We start from the raw sequence: 16,642 nt of genomic DNA on the forward strand, positions 1-16,642 counted from the left end.
TTCAAGAAGGCAGCCTGGCCACCTCTGGCCATTTCTGGGTCCCTTCGGTTCAAATCCCCATAAATGAAATGCCCTTGTGTTGTTCAAAAGACGATGAGGTCTCATATGTACTGTCTCCATGCCAGGAGATCCTGCCATCTGGTATCAGAGTGAATCTTTGACCGCTTTACCCACCACAATTACAAAACCCCAAATTCCATTTTCTAGGTCTTAGCAATGGTGCTTACACCACTAAAATTTCAAAATACATTGTTTTCAAACATATCTTTGTTGATGGTTTTTTTCCTGAACAGATAGACCTATTTAACTGCTTTCTCTTGTGATTTTTTTCCTTGCCACTAAGTAATTCCTCAGAAAGTCAGTATGTTCTGGTCTCAGCCACTATCCTTGACTTCTAGTACTCCACACATCTCCTGTCTTGTGGGCACAGTGGGAATATCTTCTCTTCTTCATGCTGGTGAGAACATTTCAATGAGACCAACCCCTCTCTAGACCCTCTACACCTCCATTTTAGAACTCCCTATACATTTTAATTTTCCCCCAACTTTAGACTACCTGCTTGCTCCAAAATGTATTTTAAAGTCGTGTTTGTGTCCTGTGGAAGTCTGTTCTTACCCACAAACATTAGATTGTATTTGCTATATATTTATATGGTAGTATTCAGTGTGACAACCCTGTGGGCTTCAAATTCTCTAAATGTTTCATTAAGCTCTTCAACATCTCTGACTCCAACTCTTGACAACTGAGCATCTGAGAGCTCTGGTTTGCTTTGGTAATTGCCTTTTTTTTCTTCCCCAGCTCTTACTCTCTCCTCGATCATACACCTCAACTTTGTCTCAAAGCCCATTGTAACTATTTTTGAAAAATCTGGTCTAACCCTTGGCCTCTCATGATTAGAAGTTTTATATCCTAGGGAGTAGGTCTGTGGCTTGCCTACGAGTCCATTCACTCCAGACTACAGAAAGGCTAATGTACTAAACTAGAAGATGGAGGAGGTGTCACCAGCAGACTGCATTCCTCCTCCAGGTTCAGCCTCAGCAAGATCATCCCCAGTCCCTCATCACAAGGCACTAGCATAGACACAACAGCAAGGCACCCACAAGACACTCCCTCACAACCCTTCAGTTCTGTCTACTCACTCTCTCGTCCCCAATTACTTTTGAGCTTTATGACTTCTTTAAGAAGACAAGTACACAAGCATTTAATAATGTAGGTGATGGCTGGGGTGGCAGGGAGGTGAAAGGGCAGAGGAGGACATCTTGGAGGAATGAATTGATACCACAGTCTCATGACTATTGCTCCCTTTGCTTCTGTACATGTTTGAAAATGTCCACAAAGAGGTGAGGAGTAGAGAGTTTAGAGTAGTTGGCCACAAGTTTCACTTCCTTCACCAAGGACATTAGCAAGAGTGGTCCTCAATGGAGCTGCCAGTGATTTGCTGGTGTGGGTCTTGGCCATGGGTAAGGCTGCCCCATGGGAGGCTGTGTCTATGGTATAGGATCAGAGATGGAGGTCATAGGAGATGGGCTCTGAGTGGCAGACTATCCAAGGTCCCCAAGTATGGCTACTGATGGTGTTTACAGGGATGCTGATACAGTTGGCATATATGGTCAAGGACAATCTTTAGAGGACCCTGGAAGCAATATTAAATGCTTTTCTGGCTTTGGCAACCACCCCAAAGCTTTTAGCAACTCCATTGAAACATTTGCACAGCTTTTCTGTCCCTCCACAAGTCCATCTCAGCATTCTGCCATGGTATGGAAAACAGCAACTGGGAGGAGGAAGAGTGGAATGTGGTAGACACAGGCTCATCACTTTGTCAAGTGCCCTTTTCCTACAAATGGCCTCAGGCTCTTATGGGAGACTAGTACAGGGTCTCCCTCCTCAGGTGGGGCTGGTGACTGCTTACACAGGAAGCTGTACACAGGTAGAGAGCATCTATGTGGGTTTCCAGAGACAAGGAGGAAGAAGCCCAGCTTACACTCCACACAATAAGACATGGATTAGCAGATTTATGCATTCAGATGCACTCCCACTCCTTTAAGCACCCCCATGCCCTCTGGCTCTCATCTTCCTCATTGCCAACAGATTCTCTACACTGCTCTCACTCACCTCACATCCCAAGACTTCTCTATTCTCAGTCATTTCCGCTGGCCTTAGTGGGCTCCTGTCTTCATCCCTCCCAGCCTTGGGCAGAATTTTCCCACGCTCTTTGATGTTGGATACTCCTACCACTGTAGGATTAGGGTACTATAGCCTTCTCCACTTAAATGGTGGAACACCCCCCTTGGACACCCTTTTGCCTCAGGTGCATCATCTTTAACCTGGCCAGTACATAAACAAGACCCCACCACGTGCCCCCCATTCAACTTCACACTTACAGACACATCCAGTATATAATTTGCTTCTTATCTGGCACTGGCTCCTGTCTTGCACCCTTGCCAGCACCCTTGGGCTTTTCCTGCTTGGCCTTTCTTCCCTACACTGCCTTCCAAGTCTCTCCCTTTCTTGCCTCCAACCTAAAGTAATCTTCTTTGCTCTGTTCCCTCCGCAGTGCCTCCCAGTGCCTGGGCCCCTCTTCTCTTTGCCAAAGCTTTTCCTTACATGTGTGTCAGTAGATAGTAATATGTTTTGCATTTTGGAATAACTTTAGGTCAGTAGAAGAACTGAGGAGACAATACAGACCATTTCTCTCTACCTGATATCAATGAACACTATGTTATGACAGTGTTTCTGCCCAAATAGGGTGGTATTTGATTACTGCTGTGGTTTGAATACAAATTGTTCCCCCATGGGCTCATTGTATCATGTGTCAGGCACTTGATCATCAGCTCGTAGCAGTGATGTTACTTTAGGAAGGGTTAGAAACCTTAGGAGGTGAGGCTCTTCCCTACACACATGCTTGCCTACCATGGTGTTCTGTCTAAGCACACGGACCAAGTCACCATGGGTTAAACCCTTGGAAATCAACCAAAACAAATCGTTCTTATAACAGGTGGAAAAACAGCTTCTCAGCTTGTTCTGAAACAAGAGCAACTGACATTGATTGGGCAGAAAAGCAATATCCCTGCTAAGGAGAAAACTGGCTGGCCACAGTATCAATCACTCAAGATTCCCCAAGCCTCTAGAACACCCTGAGCTGGCTTTTGGAGGCCTGAGGAGAGAGGCCAAGTCCTCAGCCTCTGACTCTCAAGGCCTTCACCATGTCAGAGACAACATCACGATTTGATCCCAGAAAGGACTGCGATGGGGTCGGGGAGGGGGGAAGGGGGCGGGGTGGGGTGGGGTAAGAAATCACATCTATCAAAGTAAGTGACGTCTATGAAATTGGCCTTGACTCAAAGCTCAGCTTCCATGTCAGGACGAGTCCATACTCTCCTGCAGAGGAAGAGAGGTGCGAGCCATGACGAATCCTACCTCATATGCCTCACTCCCAGGAACAATTTATCAGTGCTATAGAGCTGTCAGCGCTGACATGATAAGGAATAACACCGGATGAATAATGCTTCCTCCAGCACCAACTCCTTTAATTACAAGCCTCTTCTTTCCAGAAGAGAGACAGAAGATGCGAAAACACCAATTTCATGCACTCGTGCCTGAATAATGTCTCCATGCTGCTTTTTCCAGATGGCGACCTCCTCACTGGAGGGACTAATGATGTGGGCATATTTAGGGAAAAACCAATAACGGAGTCTTTAACCTTCAACAACAAAAAGCGTGTTATACAAAATGTTCCTTGGGATACATTAGAAAATATCAATTACATTGCTCACTGAGGTGTAATCAGCTGTAATAATCAAAATTAATTTTTAAAAATAATTAAACAGACCCCAGGGCAAATAGTTGATGCTCTTATCTTATGACATCACAGTGTACATATGTACCTGAGAACCGTGCCTTCTGGTAGCGACAAAGGCGGCTCGTGGAGATGAGTGATGGATGTGGGGTCTGAGGGCTGCTGGGTCTCAACACAGTGTTCCCTCTTTTCAGAACCTTTCATGCCCATTCTTTAGTATCCTTGTCTGTGGCTGGTCTGTGCCTATTCCAACAGGGTGACCAGTGTAGGGAAGTCTAGCTGATTTTAAAATTTGAAACGTGTTCTCTTCGTTTCAAAATGAATTTGTTTTTTAAAATTTAGGTCTTCCAAGAATACCTGCTGTTGGTGCTGAAAAGTAACCCAGATCCAATTCCAGTTAAATCTAGTTTTAGACCTGGTTTTTCTATACATAGCCCCAACGGGGAAGGCACATGCACACCCTCAGACACTCAGAGATTGTGGAACGTGACTACAAGTAGCAGACAGCAGAGAGGAGATACCACAACTGGGGTTTGAGATCCCTGAGACATCTCCCAGGTCAAGGGTTCTAGGCTCACCTCTGCTCTGCACTCAGGATCCTTTGCCTGTCGCCCTGGCATCAGTCTCATGGCTGAGGATAGGCTCCCACTCCATGAAGTCACTTTGCTGTGGTGCGTGACACTTGAACGGCTGGCCAGTGACTTCTTCTCGGATGCTGTGGGAGGAGATAAGAGCTGAAGCTGAAAGAAGAGCACACACACACCAGTTCCACAGCTGGCTTGGCTGGCAAAGGGCTCTCTAGGGCCGGGATAGTGCATTCCTTCTGCCAAAGAGAAGCAGCATAAACTGCAGGCTCACCCTGTGGTCTTCAGATGTTCCTTCTACTAAGAAATGTGTGTGGTCTGTGGGGACCCTAAGACTTGGTCCAAACTCCTGTCTCCATGGCTCACTGGTGTCTAGCAAAACATGAGAACATAAGGTGACATCCCAGAGTCACTAAACCTCACTAAACCTCTGTGTTCTCATAGGATGGAATGGAGATGGAAGAATTCAGACCCACTGGGTGTCATTAGGGTGAGCTAAAAGCATGTGCTTAAAGGACCTGGAACATTTAAAGTGTTCAGTACTTGACTGCTAGTGGAAGAGTGCTTCAGAGTCAGTCTCAGCTTTGCATACCTTTACATCTCCATGGGCATATGTGCCTTCTTTTATTACACTTTATTACTCTCACACACAATCTAATATTGTGGCTCCAAACTACATGTGCACCTGTTGCTATGGCTTGAGTGTGCTCCCTCCAAAATTCATGTAATATCCCCATTGTGATGCCAGGAAGTGGCAAAGTCATGAGGCTTCATCCTCAGGGCTGGATTCATGCCTTATAAAGAGGCTGAAGGAAATGGGCTCAGGCTTTCTCTGTCCTTCCATTCCTTCTATTAGGTAAAGACACAACATCCCATCACACTGTGAGGATATTACAACAAGGCCTGACTTGGAAGCAGACAGCTCTCTGACTAGACAACCAATTTCATATACCCAGATATTGGACTTCTTAGCTTTTAAAGCTCTAAGAAATTGAATTGATGTTATTTATAAACTATCCAACTTATGTTGCAGCGTGAATAGACTAAGTTAGACATATGAAGCATATCTTCCATGAATAGACTAAGTTAGACATATGAAGCATATCTTCCAGTACAATTTGGAAAGCCAGTTAGATAAGGGCTCTGGATATCTGGACAGTAGGCCAATAGACAAGCAAACACCTACCTCTTGAGGTGCTGTAAACTTTTGTGATGTTGAAAGACTTTAAAGAAGCATATGAATTTTGAACCTCAAAACCTCACCGCCAAGCAAAATTAAAATCTCATTGCTGAATCGATAACCATGAAGGCAGAATATTTGTTTTTTTTTAATGTTACTATTTTAAGGATAGCCATTCACTTCATGAAGTGACAGTGCATAGCCTAAAGCTCAAGGCTGCTGTGTAGCTTGGAGCCAAGTTTCAAAGCTGATCAGTGGTCACTGGGGCCAGACCTAGTGCTACAATCTCACAAGCCTTAGCCAGAGCCCTGGACAAGAAACCAGCCCCTCTAAGGGATGCAAGCTGTCTGCAAGCTGTCTGCTTGGTTGGTACTTCTAGCCTTCCTTTCCCCCAGCACATAAATACAGCATTCATTCTTTGTGACGGCAGATAAGAAAAGTTCATGATGTAAACCGCACCCACCAAATGTATGAAACAGAAAAGGTCCTGGCTTTGGGAGGAATCTGGGTTTAAAAGTCTCTGGCCCTGAGTGGAACCTTGGGGGATAATGGCTCTATGAGACCTAGAAGTTTTTTGTTCCTTGACTTGAGGGGACAGAGACCTAAGTAATGCTGCCAGGCTCTGAGCATCGTCTCTTCCCAAAGTGGGGTGACCTCTTCGATCTTCACTTCGCTTTCCCCAGCCTTCACGGAGATATCTATCTTGAAGGCATCCTCCAGGGTCTGTCGCCTCTGTGCCACCAGCTGTTGCCACAGTGCCCGCACTGACTTCTGGATGCTGTGCTGAACTAAGAAAGAGAGTACACACAGCATGGTGAAGGTGGCCTCTCCCCAAACAGGACCAAGAGACCACAAGACAGAATATCACTTCTTAATGTCTTAATCATCCAGCATTGCAATCTCCACCCAGTAGTCAGTATGTAGAGCCAACACTACCAACATCCATATAAATTGGCTTTTTCCTTATTCCCATGTCTACATCTTACTAAGTAAGACCTGTCTGCCTCTCATGCCCAAAACTAACAAATGAGATCAAGGGATAAAGGAGTCTCTCTCCAATCCTCAATTCTGTCTGATTCCAGTGGCATCCCTCATGTGACTCCTTAGTAACTGTGGTGGTTTGAATATGTTTGGCCCATGAGAATTGTTATTATTAGGAGGTGTGGCCTTGTTGGAGTGGGTGTGGCCTTGTTGGAGTGGGTGTGGCCTTGTTGGAGGAAGTACAGTACTGTGGATATAGGCTTTGAGGTCCTATGTTCAAGCTCCACCTAGTACAGAAGAGATACCCCCCCATCCTCTTCCTAGCTGCCTGCAGAGGAGAATGTCCTCCAGGTGCCTTGGGATTAAGATGTAGACCTTTCAGCTCCTTCTCCAGCACCATGTCTGCCTGCATGCTGCTATGCTTCTGCCTATAATGATAATGGACTAAACTTCTGAAACTGTAAGCTAGCCCGAAGTAAATGTTTGCTTTTATAAGAGTTGCCTTGGCAATCTCAGGAAATAGGAAGTTGGGGGACCCTCCAGAATGCACCAGAGACCTGGGAGGTAAGAGACTCTCAGGAATCAAAAAGAGGGAACTTAGATGAAATTCCCAACAGTAGGGAGAGGAGACTTCAGCAGGAAAACAGGGTATCAATTGAGGGATGGGGTTTCCATCCCACAGTCACGTCTCTGACTCATAATTGTTCCTGTCTGAAAGAACTGCAGGGAGGGAAATGGAGAGGAACCTGAGGAAAAGAAGGTCTAGCAACAGGCTCAAAGTGGGATTCAGCTCAAGGGGAGGTCCAAAGGCCTCACACAATTACTGAGGCTATGGCGTGCTCAAAAGGGGACCTATCATGACTGCTCTCTGAAAAACCCAACAAGCAGCTGAAAGAGTCAGATGCAGATATTTGCGCCCAACCAATGGACAGAAGCAGCTAACCTCTGTTGTTGAATTAGAGAAGGTGAAAGGAAGCTGAGGAGAAGGGCAACCCTGTAAGAGGACCAGCAGCCTTAATTAATCTGGACCCCTGAGATCGCTCAAACACTGGACCACCAAACAGACAGTATACACCAGCTGATATGAGGCCCCCAACACACATACAGTAGAGGACTTACAGTTCTGTGCTCATTCAGAGATGATGCACCTAACCCTCAAGAGACTGGAGGCCCCAGGGAGTTTAGGGGTCAGATGGGGTGGGGGTTTGGGGTATCCACATGGAGACATGGGGCATGGGGAGGAGGTACGGGATGTGGTGCAGTTGAAAGGTAGATGGGGGTGGGGAATGGAATATGGGGTGTAAAAAGTAAATTAATTTAAAAAATAGAGTTGCCTTGGTCATGGTGTCTCCTCACAGCAATGGAAACCCTAACTACGACATTAGATAAACGGTTACCCCAAACATCTCCCAATGAACCTTCGTAAACATGTTGGTTTCTGCAGAGAATGGAGCCCAAATGCCCAGGTGGATTATTTCATTTTCCTAACATTGGATCTGCTTCTCAGACTCTACCCTTCTCAGTGCCCTGGCTTATCTAATACGTAGACACATCAACAAGCCAGCTCTGCTTGGCACACTGAAGTCTCTAGTCCCTTGAACTGTGTGTGTGCATGTTTATTCCGACACGTGGATGCATGGAGGCCAGAGATCAGTGTTGGATGTCTTTATCACTCTCTACCTTACTCTGGCTGAACCTGAAGCAGCAGCTTACTAGCTTGGCTTGGTTGGTTAGCCAGCAAGTCCCTGGGATCCTCCTGTGTCTATCTCCTCAGTGCTGGCATTACAGGTATTTGCCACCACGGTCTGCTTTTCACATGAGCAGTAGGGATAAGAACTCATATCCTCATGCTTATTATTCTGTGAACGTTTTGCTAACTGAGCTCCTCCCTTGGACTGGGGTCTGTTTTGCTAATCCTACCTCTACCAAATTCCAAAGTATAGCCATGCATGCTGTAACTGACACTGTGTTGGTATAAAGTTGAAAGGTACACGCTTCTGAAACCAGGAAGGCTTAGGAGTCTTTCTTACCCCAGCCCTGATGATTCATATTACAAGGTGCACAAGGCACGTGGTACAGACTTCAAATTCAGCAGCAGAGGCTTGGGCCTTCTCACTCAAGACAGAATGGATGCAGTTCTTAACACATGGATGAGTGTGCGTGTGTCCTTTGGTGTGTGCACATGTGAGAGTGTGTGTGCATGTGCATGTGTGTTATTAACTGACAATTAGGGGGAACAAATCTGAGAGGTAGTGAGGTTCTGAATTGGCTTGTCAGTTTCAACTGAGTGAGGAGCCAAGGGATTGAAGTAAGGTACATCCCTCTGTCTTTTTACCCATCCTTCTATGCGACCTTCTGTGCCTCCATCCTCCCACCCATCTCTCCTTCCTCTAGTCTGTGCCTTCACCCTCTATTCATACATCTTTCCTCTCATCCATCCCTTGTCATTCTGTCTGGAGCTTACGCTGCAACTGCTGCTGCCCGCCTCAGCCCCACACAGAACACCCAGCAGAGCCTACCATCACCCAGACTTGGGAGGCCCTCCTCCTTCTTATCTTTCACTTCTTCATTTGGGGAGAGGAAGACTTGGTGATAAGGAGTAATTCTGGGCTTGGGCTCCAATCCAAATCCTTCTGGATAACTAGTAAACAAAAAGAATTTCACAGTAAACACCAAGTTAAAGAAAATACAACTTAACAATGTCCATAGCTGATATTGAAAAATGGGTTTCCATATAGCAGAAAAAAAAAAGTCTTATCATTATAGGTTGTCCTGGTTGTAGAATCCTTCTTGTGCCTCTAGCAGAGCCCATGTTCCATCTCTTAGTGTCTCTCCCCTGTCATCTGAACTGGACCTTCCAAAGCACTGATACTTGACTCTGTTGGACCTCGATGTCATCCCATATTCAGGGATAGTTTCCAGGGCATGTAAGTGCACAGAGTCCTATATGCTGAAGGACTCTGTTACTACCATCTTGACAACACTAGTAATTATTAAATGTATGCTTCATATTTTATTTTGTCAGGGCCCCACAGTCCTAATGGGAGCACATGGCTCATATACTGGATTCCCCTGCAACCTTATACTGCGGCAGCCCAATGCATGATAGTACCCTGTGCCCTCTTCTAGAGGGCCCAGCCTCCTTCTAGAGGAAAGAAAATACTTATAATATGTAGATAAAATCTAAAACAGCAGACATAGAAATACAAATATGCCCATGTTCAAGAAAAACCACTGCTGAAATGTAAAGAATAAAATGTTCTACAGAGGGGCCTGCAGAGGCTACCGTTCCTAATATGTTCTGGTTGCTTCAGCTGGGCTCCCATACAAGGAGACTAGGAAAATCCTCCAGAATTTACCATACACTAAAAATGGATGGTTTTCAAATTAACAAGTGGTAGTAAGACTAGTGCCTCTCTGGGATGGAGACTTCCCCAGCACTTTCCAAGGCCTCTAGTTAGTCCCCGCTGGCCTTGACCTCATGAGCTTGCTGCTTCACCCTCCTGAGGCTAGGATGATAGGCTGGCACAGGCACAGGGTTGGCTTCCTAAACGGCCTTAAGCCAAGTCAACCCTAGTGATAACTGATGTTCAATAAGAGTAGCTATAGGCGGACATACACCTTTAATCCCAGCACTTGGGAGGCAGAGGCAGGAAGATTTCTGAGTTCAAGGCCAGCCTGGTCTACAAAGTAAGTTCCAGGACAGCCAGGGCTATACAGAGAAACCTTGTCTCAATAAATAAATAAATAAATAAATAAATAAACAAACAAACAAACAAACAAACAAACAAAAAGAGTAGCTATAGGATGCAGAGAGGTTCTTTTATTCAAATGATTAAACTTATAATTTACACTGGCATATGTATGATTGAGAAAGGTGGACTCAGGCATGGTGGCAGATTCAAATAATCATAAGACCCTAGAGGTAGAGGCAGCAAGATCAGAGGTTCAAGGCCAACCTCAGTCACACAGCAAGTTTGAGACTAGGACTAAGCTACTTCTCAAAACTAATAAAACAAGAGGTGGGGAGAGAGAGGAGTCAGAAGATGGCCTGAGTGGTGTTAAACCTAGCACTCAAGGGGCTGGAGGATGAGGTTGGCTGGAAGTGTGAGGGATGTGTAATATCCTGCTGCTTTGCTCTCCCCTCACTCAACATGGCTCTCTTAATAAGAAGCCACATCCACGGGCTCAGTACAGCCAAGCCTCCCCAGCCTCAAACTGGGGTTCCAAAGGCCCCAGAATCTGAAGCTTTGTAAAACAAGATGACACTGCAAGAGGAAAATTATACACTCAACATTATGTGGTTCCCAACAGAAACAAAATGTATTAAACATAATGTACAAAATTGTTGTCAGACCACAGGTGTAAGGTATATTTGAAATAAATGTTCATGATGTTTACTGCTGTGTACCATTCTCAGTATATTTCATTATGTGTGTGTGTGTGTGTACATACATTACATGCAAAATGAAATCATATACACATATAAATATATACATATATATAATGAAACATATAGGTATAATTAAATAGATATGTAAATATTTACAAAATTTTTAAAAATCCAAACTATGAAAGACATTTGGTTCCAAGCATTTCAGCTTCTACTTTGTGCAGGGAGATGAGTTGAATACAATACAGTAAAAAACCGTAGATTCAAATGGGGCTTCCAGAAGAGGGGCTTATTCAACATCAGTTTGTCAGTGTTTCTAAGGTAAGTGTGCTGGTTGATATTGTTCTGAATCCCATACATATTGTGTGCTGTTTTCTGCAAAGAAAATTATTTCTAACTCGTATGGTACATTGAATTACGAACATTTTTCCATACTGAGATCGCATTTATCAAATATTAATGTTTCTGAAATCTGGCTATATAAAAAGAAATCAATGTGTACGCTTAATGTTTGCATCTTCTGCCTCAAAAATTGAAATCAATTAAGTATCTTAGAAGTGTGGAAATGAGGTAAACTGTTACTTTTTGATGCCTCTAGTTGCTTGGTCACACTGAGCTGGGGATGGCTTGACTATCAAGCACTGCACACAACTTCAGCTATCCAGCTGAACAGAAAGCTTCTTTCATTTATATTGACCTCCCTTCCACGCCCTTCCCTCTGCATCTTGCTTTTCTGCCCTGAGCACCGGCACAGGGAAGAAAGCTTCAGTTCTTACCTCCTGGCATTCAGCAGCAAAAGACAATGCATGAGGCACAGGAGGAAGCTGACATTGGAATTGTAGGTGGCAAAGATGATGTCCCAGTGCTCCTGCAGGAAGTCCAGGATGGTGAGGAGGCCAAGGCACTCAGACAGGGACTGCTGGGGCTTGGAGAGGCAATGCAGAATGACTTTATTCAAACTGCTGTACAATGCACTCATGACAGTGTCCTTTTGGGAAGAAGGGTTCTCGATGACCTGCACCACCAAAATGAGACACACACATCCTCACAAACAGTTTGCTACTGAACACATTGACCCAGTTTACCATGGAAACAATGTTTTGAAAAGTTAAACAGTTGCAGACTCGTCTGTGTACAGTGGGCAACTCTTAATGCAGAGACTCGCAGCTGGTCAGTATGAGGAGACACAGCCCGAAACAATACCTATGTGGCCTCCTGAAAAGACTCAGAGACACAAGACTAAGAACTGGAGGATGGGAAGGAATTCTGTGGGGGAATGTTCTTCTGGTCATGATGTGGATGGTGCATCTGGAGCTTAAAGCCGCTGTGGCCACCAGTACATGACCTGCACAAGGCTGGGCCCATCGACATTCCATCATAGACGGGGGCGGGGTCTGGAATGGTCCCATCTCTCTCAGAGGAACTCTAGACAATTAATAGTTCCTGGGGAGAGGAGGAGCCCCACTTCCTACACTCCTCAGTGGTACATGACCTCACACAAGTAAACTGCAATGAAGTGAAGTGGCTACAAAAAAGACACGAAATGGGGGGGTGGGGGGGGTCTTGGGAGGAAGGAGACATTCAGGAGGAGGGGGAAGGGAAAAAGAAAGGATAGTTTGGAGGACTTTGAAAAGAATGCATGGGATTGTGAATGAACGTATTTTTTAAGCGACACAACCTGACCTGTCACTACGTTTCTACACTCTTGAGCCTCTACTGAAGAGAGGATCAATAAAGGCAATTTGCAGAATTCAAGAAGAAACTCATAAAGACAAAGAAGCTAAGAGCTGACCACAGCCATATTGTGGAACGTGGATTTAGTAATCACGGGTTTATGAAACGCTGGAGAGATGGCTGACATTCACTATATGAACATATGCTGTTCATATCTGTTTTAAAACAGGTATGTTACTAATAATCACAATAATGTTAATAATTACAAGAGCAATTAGCAATAGTCCCAGGATACATGTTTGTATGTACATATGTGTGTATATATATATATATATATATATATATATATATATATATATATATATCATTTAAGTGGCATGGGATCATAAAGTAGACTATAAGGTGACCTTATTGTAGGGAGGAAAGGCTGAGATCAGGGTGATGAGCTGGTCAGCAAGGGTCAAGCCCACCCCGGACACCTGAACTGTGTCCCTTTCTCTCTCTTGTCCCCTAAAGGAGTTAGAAGCAACAGACTTTATTCAGTTCATCAAAAAGTCATGGAGGTTGAAGAGGGCCAGAGTATAGGGTCTTAGCATTGCTGGCTCAGTAAGTCCATTTGCCCTCTGCAGGACACAGGTCACTAATGGGCAGTTTTGTATTCTGTCAAGATGGCTTGTTAGTTGGGCTCTCTTAGAGTAGAGCAGCTAGGGCTACATTTCTCTGCTGTGGAGTTCCATTTGCTGATGGACTGCTGAGGGTTAGGGCTCAAGGTTTCGTCACCATCCTGTCTGCACCTTTCAAACCAGTTAAGGGCTGTGGGTGTGGATTGCAGAAGGCAGGAGAAAGGACCGGGCCTGAGGGACCACCCTTCAGGGTATGCAGGGGCTCTCCAGCATGCCTGGCCTTTACAGAGCTTTCTTTCTTTCTTATCTGTCTTGGATTCTATCTCAACTCCAGGAAGGAAGATCTAGCTGGATAAGAAGACTCCCAGTCCATCCATGGGCTGCTTCTTATCACCCTGGGGACGCAGCTTCTTACCACTATGATGTGCTCTATGATGAAGAGGAGGATGTGCCTGGGATCTGCTGAGAACATCCCACTATATAGCTTCTCAACCAGCTTCTGGGTGAAGTAGGAAATGCTTGCAAGGGAAGGCACAGTACCGGCTTCTGAATTTGGCAGAGGCTCCTTACTGCCTGGGTGAGGTAAGAAAATAGACCAAAATTAGTGTCTGATGGATTTCTTCACCCCCACAGCCTACAAATCCTTTTTGGTGTCCATGTCCTAGTCACCTGTATACCTTAGTGTTCTGAAGATGGAGTCTCTAGTGGGTATACAGAGAACACACATTTATTCAAAGCAAACAAGGCTTAAATAAGTCAGTTAGTGATATAAATCAAGGGCTAAGAAGGCAACCAAGAAAGTATTTTCTCTGGGAGTTCTTGGACATGAAAACAAGAGAGTTGAATATTCAAGGCTAACAAGAAGAGAATATAAGACCATGCCGACATGCTGGACTGATGTGTGGGCTAGTATTTAAACAACGTGATACAAGCTAGAGTCATCTTGGACAAAAAGAACATCACTCATGGATTTGCCTCAATGAGTCTGTCCTGTTAGCAAGCCAATGGGGCGTTCCCTTGATTAATAATTGATGTGAGAGTGCCCAACACACTGAGGGTGGCAGGAGCCCTGGGAAGATAGTCCTGGGCTGTATAAGAAAGCAAGCCAACTGAGCAATGTAGGGGGAGCAAGCCAGTAGGCAGCTTCCCTCCATATTCTCTTTGTGCGTCGCTGCCTTGACTCCCCTTAGTAGTGGACTGAATCGGGATGTGTAGGCTAAACAGACCCTGTCCTCCCAAGTTGCTTTTGACCATAGACCTTTATCACAGAGCAGAAGGCAAACTAGGGCAATTGCAGAAAAAGCCTTAATGTAAAGCAGATATCCAGACTCATTTACACAACAATTAATGTGTTCACCTCAGTGTGTGGAGATCTCAGATGGTTCCTAGACTCACTCTGAGTTAGCTGAGACTGCCCCATGCACAGTCCAGGTCAGCAACCCAGTCACTCTGCCATTCAGAGACAGAGATAAGATGAACACTTATCTGGGTTGCCATGTCTGCATTTTGCCTTATACAGCCCCATACTCTCCTTCATGCCAGATAGCAAGAGAAAGGCAGAAGCCAGCTTTGCATGCTGTGTGGCAGGGGAAAATCCTAGAGGCAAGCTGTGTCGCATGGATTCCTGTGGCTCAGAAAACACTGGTGAGACATGGCCTTGATTTTTAAATGAAGCCTCAGCTGTCCTAGAACTAAGGTCTCAAGTGTTGCAGGATGGCTGCATCTTTATTCGGGGCCTTTTGTTCAAGAAATGCTTTCTGGGCAGTGAGTCTGTCATTAGCATGGGTAAGATGTTCTGAGTGTGTTAGGCTCAAGTATCGTACAGTCCCGAAGCATGCGTCAAGTTTCTGATGAAGTCACAGGAGACTGATCTGAACCAAGAAGACAGGAGGAGTTTCTACCTCAGAATGGCCCAACTCTGACAGGTCTCATGGAACATAGCAACCGTCCCCCTATCCTGACCTGTGTCAACAGAGGTCATCAAACTCTCACTGAAGACAGATGCAGAGGGAATGGTAACACTCAACCTGGGATCTTGGTGTCCCAGTGATCTGCCCTACACTGGGAACAGAGAAGAGCACAGAAGCCATGTGCTCCCCTCTTAGAGTTGGCATGCTACCCCACTCACCTCTTAGAGTTGGCATGCCGTCCCCACTTGGGACATGGAATATGTCCATGGTGGAAAGTAGGACCTCGGTCTGGAAGTCTCGCTTCTGCTGGCTGGTGGCACCATCTGGGGAAGCCTGAAATCATGGCCCAGGACTGAGATGCTAGCCATGGAGTCATCATGTCCCCTTAGTGACCACATTCTCCTTGGCTGACTAGTGAGTATGGACTGCTGACTGGCCATGACTGCCTTCTCTGAGGCATTGTCCTCTGATGACCCAGTCACCTCACCCAGGAGAGAAAGATGTCTCTCAGAGTGAAAAAGCGAATCAGAGGAGTACACAGCCAATGGCTACCTGGCAGGTATCTCAATGTAAGGCTGACTCTAGGACACGGCATGCTACTGCCCTTAGGGACCAGAGCTGAAACCACCCGTGAACAAGCTTCTGCCCCAGAATTCTGTTTCTCTTCCCCTTCTCCTGAATGCCTACGTACAAATCACTTCCACCAAACCCTTGCCTCAGGCTCTGCTTCTAAGGACCTTCCATCTACCATCTGTTGGTCCACCTAGGCCTGAGGTTCACGGGCCCCACACCAAGTCACTGCAGTACTAACAGTCAAACTCCCAGTAGCAGCTGGTGTCTTAGGTCTTGGCATGCCCCGCCCCTGAAGGTCAGTCTCCTCCCACTGCACACAGTCCACTAACACCCCCCTCTAACCTACCTCCAGGATGACCTCCAAGGGCAGCCACTGCTTGGGATTGGACCCTCTAAGCAGTAGCTCACTCAGGAGGACTTGCATGAACTCTCTCAGCTGCCTCAGAGCTGGATGTGGTTGGAAAGATGCTTGGAACCCCTCCGCAGCGTGGCTGGCTTCAGCAGAGGCCCCAGGACTGCTCGTGTTTCTAGAGGACTCAGACGTGGTCTCCTGGGAGAAGTGACAGAGCAGTGTAGTTGGCTCCACTTGGAAGCCTTTGCCCACATGCCACTGTGGGCAAGGTCCTCATCAAAGCCACCTAACTCCTGCATGCAAACCTGTTCTGCAGAGGAAGGAGATTGGCCCAGTGTCAAACTTGTAAGGTGGCAACATCTGTCTGAGATGAACTTTGAGAGCCACAGAATCAGAGACCATCGAGGAGGTCTAGAATGCCATACTGGGCATGGCAACGTCTGGTTCTGGGACTCAGCTCTAAGTCCAACGCTCTACCTGTCCCAGCCCTGTTAATTCTGACAGACAGCATCCTTGGATAAGAAGGACAGAAAGGTAGTGCTGAAAGGGCGGGAGAGGGAGAGAGAGAGAGAGAGA

General features: G+C 45.8%; 1 protein-coding gene across 4 annotated transcripts in view; it reads right to left on the minus strand.

The window, feature by feature from the left end:
- Positions 1–16,642, minus strand: part of Wdfy4 (WDFY family member 4) — a 218,847-nt gene that overhangs the window by 105,645 nt on the left and 96,560 nt on the right. For all 4 annotated transcript variants that reach the window (XM_029469142.1, XM_029469139.1, XM_029469140.1 and 1 more), the window contains 7 exons: positions 16,061–16,264; positions 15,360–15,474; positions 13,647–13,804; positions 11,711–11,949; positions 9,061–9,182; positions 6,163–6,348; positions 4,375–4,511 (listed from right to left, as the gene is read on the minus strand). In XM_029469142.1, the coding sequence (XP_029325002.1) occupies positions 4,375–4,511; positions 6,163–6,348; positions 9,061–9,182; positions 11,711–11,949; positions 13,647–13,804; positions 15,360–15,474; positions 16,061–16,264 (1,161 nt within the window). The remainder of the gene's footprint in view (positions 1–4,374; positions 4,512–6,162; positions 6,349–9,060; positions 9,183–11,710; positions 11,950–13,646; positions 13,805–15,359; positions 15,475–16,060; positions 16,265–16,642) is intronic.

This window comes from Mus caroli, chromosome 14 (genome assembly GCF_900094665.2).
Source record: "Mus caroli chromosome 14, CAROLI_EIJ_v1.1, whole genome shotgun sequence".
Classification (NCBI taxonomy): domain Eukaryota; kingdom Metazoa; phylum Chordata; class Mammalia; order Rodentia; family Muridae; genus Mus; species Mus caroli.